This window comes from Pocillopora damicornis, chromosome 14 (assembly GCF_964200805.1).
Source record: "Pocillopora damicornis chromosome 14, jaPocDami1.2, whole genome shotgun sequence".
In the NCBI taxonomy this organism is placed as follows: domain Eukaryota; kingdom Metazoa; phylum Cnidaria; class Anthozoa; order Scleractinia; family Pocilloporidae; genus Pocillopora; species Pocillopora damicornis.
The window spans coordinates 15107277-15109913 of record NC_142683.1 but is presented as its reverse complement, the minus strand read 5'-3'; the positions used below and the strand labels follow the sequence as shown (position 1 = coordinate 15109913).

Genomic DNA, 2637 nt, shown 5'->3' with positions numbered 1-2637 from the left:
GTAAACAGCGATCCATTCTTTTGTTAATTTATCGTAGGGAAGCGTGTTTTAGCACGCTTATGTCACGGATTTTGACCAATCAAAAGCGGTTCTGCACGTCATAAACACCACCTCGCGCTAAAAAAGGAATTTCGCAAGAATTTTCAAAGCAGAAATATTTCCTTGCGACGCCTTGGACGTCTTACGTATGCAAGAAACAAATCAACTAGAAAACGTTACGAATTCGTTATCTCTACCAATGCGACCAAAGCATCAGTTGATTATTTTGCTGTCCATTGTCAACCTATTTCTCCTTCAAAAAGGTTTGAGTAGAAGCGTCTTAGATCACTGAAATTTTGCGCATTGTTTTCATTTGCTTTACAAATCTTTGTTTAACGAAAACACTTTGATGACACCTTCCAGGGTCTGCTCAGGTGTATTACAATGTTTACTCATCTGAAAAATGATCTTTCAATCAGCAGTCAAAAATTGTCGCTTCTCTAAAATACAGTTTTGTTAAGTTTCGAAATTTTGTCTTCTTCTGCTGCAGCTAACAGCGCAAGTTTTGTTTACAGAGACGTGGGTCGGAACAATGCAACTTGCAAGTATCACAAATGGATTAATCTTCAGTTCTTGTCTTGTATCATTTGACTTACTATTTCCAGGATGCGTCGACTCGTGTACAAAATGTTGTACTGTGACCTTTCGATAACAACTTTATTGATAATGATTTTGCTACCAAATATAATATGCTGTTGATTCGTTTTGAACAACCTACATTTTACAAGCATCGGTTTTTCGTTGAGGACTCAGAATTTTTAATTTTTCTAAGCTTTTGACAAAGCGATTGTGACCGCCTCAAAATTCGCTATTTTTCTAATTTTAGTGACACACAACACAATTCTCATTTTGCTGTGACTTGCATTACACAGTGGATACTAAATTCCATAATGACCTATTAGTAATAATGCTTAGCTCGCTAACGAGATTTGCGTCACCAATATTGCGCAGACCACCGTCACCCTTATGTTATCTGCATGTTATCTGCATGTTATCTACAGCGGTTACTACTTCAAGCTCTCCTGTTGTAAAAGTTAATCATGGAAGTCTCGTCGGTCATCCTGCATCTCCAACACCAATGAAGATCTCTACCTTGGCGCAAATGGTGTCGCTACTCGCAATTGTTTCAGGAGCCATCATGTTGTGGCTTATAAATCTTGTCCAAAAAAGGTAACCCTTACTAACCGAATTCGAGTTTTTTGTCTTTTCGCTCGAAGCTATGCCCGCAATGCGAAGTTCGCGGGCCATAAATCCGGGCGGAAAAAACAAGGTCCTGCAACCTACAATACGGATTGAGAAAACGAGGTTATTAAAAATATTTATTATATATCAGCTTGAGAGGCTCAATTGGCCTTTTTCTGAGAGTAATGTAACCCGCTGAAGTTCTTTTTAGACTTGAGATATTCAATCACTCAATAATGATGTAACATGCTCTTCACGTGTTTTATAAATATCTTGAGGAAAATGAAAGCAGACAAGTCTTTGGTGAAGTACTACCGCAAACACCGAGAGGCTTTTTCGACAGTCTCCTGCTTGAGGTTGTTGGGAACAAGACATTTTTCTTTTATGTGACAAACGTGTTTGGTTTCATAGACAACGCACGCTGATTCGAAAGGAGTTTGGCATGACAGCTGAAGATGCTCATCTTTCAAGTACAGCGTTGGCAAGTAATCCCTACCAAAGGTAGATTTTACAATTTCCTCTTCCAGATCCAAACCCTAGGATAGTAGTTTTTATCGCTATCCATTTGGGCTAAGTGGGGTTGCTATACAAAATATAAAGTATTTCCGCGAATAAGCACCCTCCCCTAAATAAGCGCTCACCTTAAGGCCAAAATGTCAAATAATCGGCCCCCGAAAATCGAAAAATTATCAGTACGGGGCCTCTCGAAGTGTTGGCGATATTTATCACGGAGGAAAAGCTTGTTCATTTGAAAATAAAAACCAAAAGACCAAACGGCTAGAAAACAATACCTCCGTGGCACAGAGCAATTGGGGCTAAGTGACAATCACGGCAGCCTGGCATTGAACCCATACAACGATTAAGTGGAATTGCAGTTCAGCCTCGTTCCAAGGATCAGAGAGGGATCCTGAAAACGAGGTTGATGCGGTGGCGTGAATTTTTCTCTGAATTTCCTGGTAAATTTCCCTTTTTTTCTTGACGGTACCAATGCACTCGTATAACTCTATACAAATTCTTGCCTAGTCCCATAGTTAACTACCTCCCTTTCCGTCCTTAGTGTGTCCAAAGAAAACTCTAAGGATGTATTTACGATTCCGATGCCAGATGCTCCAAACCAAAAGACTTACGTCCTTACGCCGAAAATATCTCTAACATGTCCTGAGGGAAACACTTCCCTGCTAATGCATTAGACGTCAAGGTTAAGTGAACCCTGTAGAGAAATTTCTAAACACTAACACACAACGATGTGTGGTTAAGTTGCCTCAGAAATTCTAATTCTTGTTGCCTTTCAAATTTTCACGCGCATGCACAAGATCGGTACACTTCTCTTGGAAAAATTTTGCTTTCCTGTACAGCTCATCCTGGCTCTCTGAGTTATCGCTTCCTTCGGTCACGTGTGCGCCCGTGACAGCGTAA

The 2637-nt window shown here is 40.2% G+C and overlaps 1 protein-coding gene and 1 long non-coding RNA gene across 2 annotated transcripts; one reads left to right on the top strand and one right to left on the bottom strand.

The window, feature by feature from the left end:
- Nucleotides 1-683: 683 nt before the first annotated feature.
- On the bottom strand, nt 684-2123 carry LOC149034651 (uncharacterized). Its single transcript, XR_016183062.1, has 2 exons — nt 2013-2123; nt 684-1319 (listed from the first exon to the last, which is right to left on the bottom strand). It is a non-coding gene; the product is annotated as an uncharacterized LOC149034651 (long non-coding RNA).
- On the top strand, nt 947-2522 carry LOC149034650 (uncharacterized). Its single transcript, XM_089194331.1, has 3 exons — nt 947-1209; nt 1633-1722; nt 2279-2522. Exons 1-3 carry the CDS (start codon nt 947-949, stop codon nt 2409-2411), a joined length of 486 nt encoding a protein of 161 aa, XP_089050457.1. The 3' UTR covers nt 2412-2522.
- Nucleotides 2523-2637: the final 115 nt, after the last annotated feature.

Bases quoted from the DNA above. Each gene is read 5' to 3' on its own strand.
- LOC149034650 (XM_089194331.1), top strand. From the start codon at position 947: ATGCTTAGCTCGCTAACGAGATTTGCGTCACCAATATTGCGCAGACCA. The intron at 1,210-1,632 runs GTAACCCTTACT...TTGGTTTCATAG, and splicing joins ATAAATCTTGTCCAAAAAAG to ACAACGCACGCTGATTCGAA. The intron at 1,723-2,278 runs GTAGATTTTACA...TTCCGTCCTTAG, and splicing joins GCAAGTAATCCCTACCAAAG to TGTGTCCAAAGAAAACTCTA.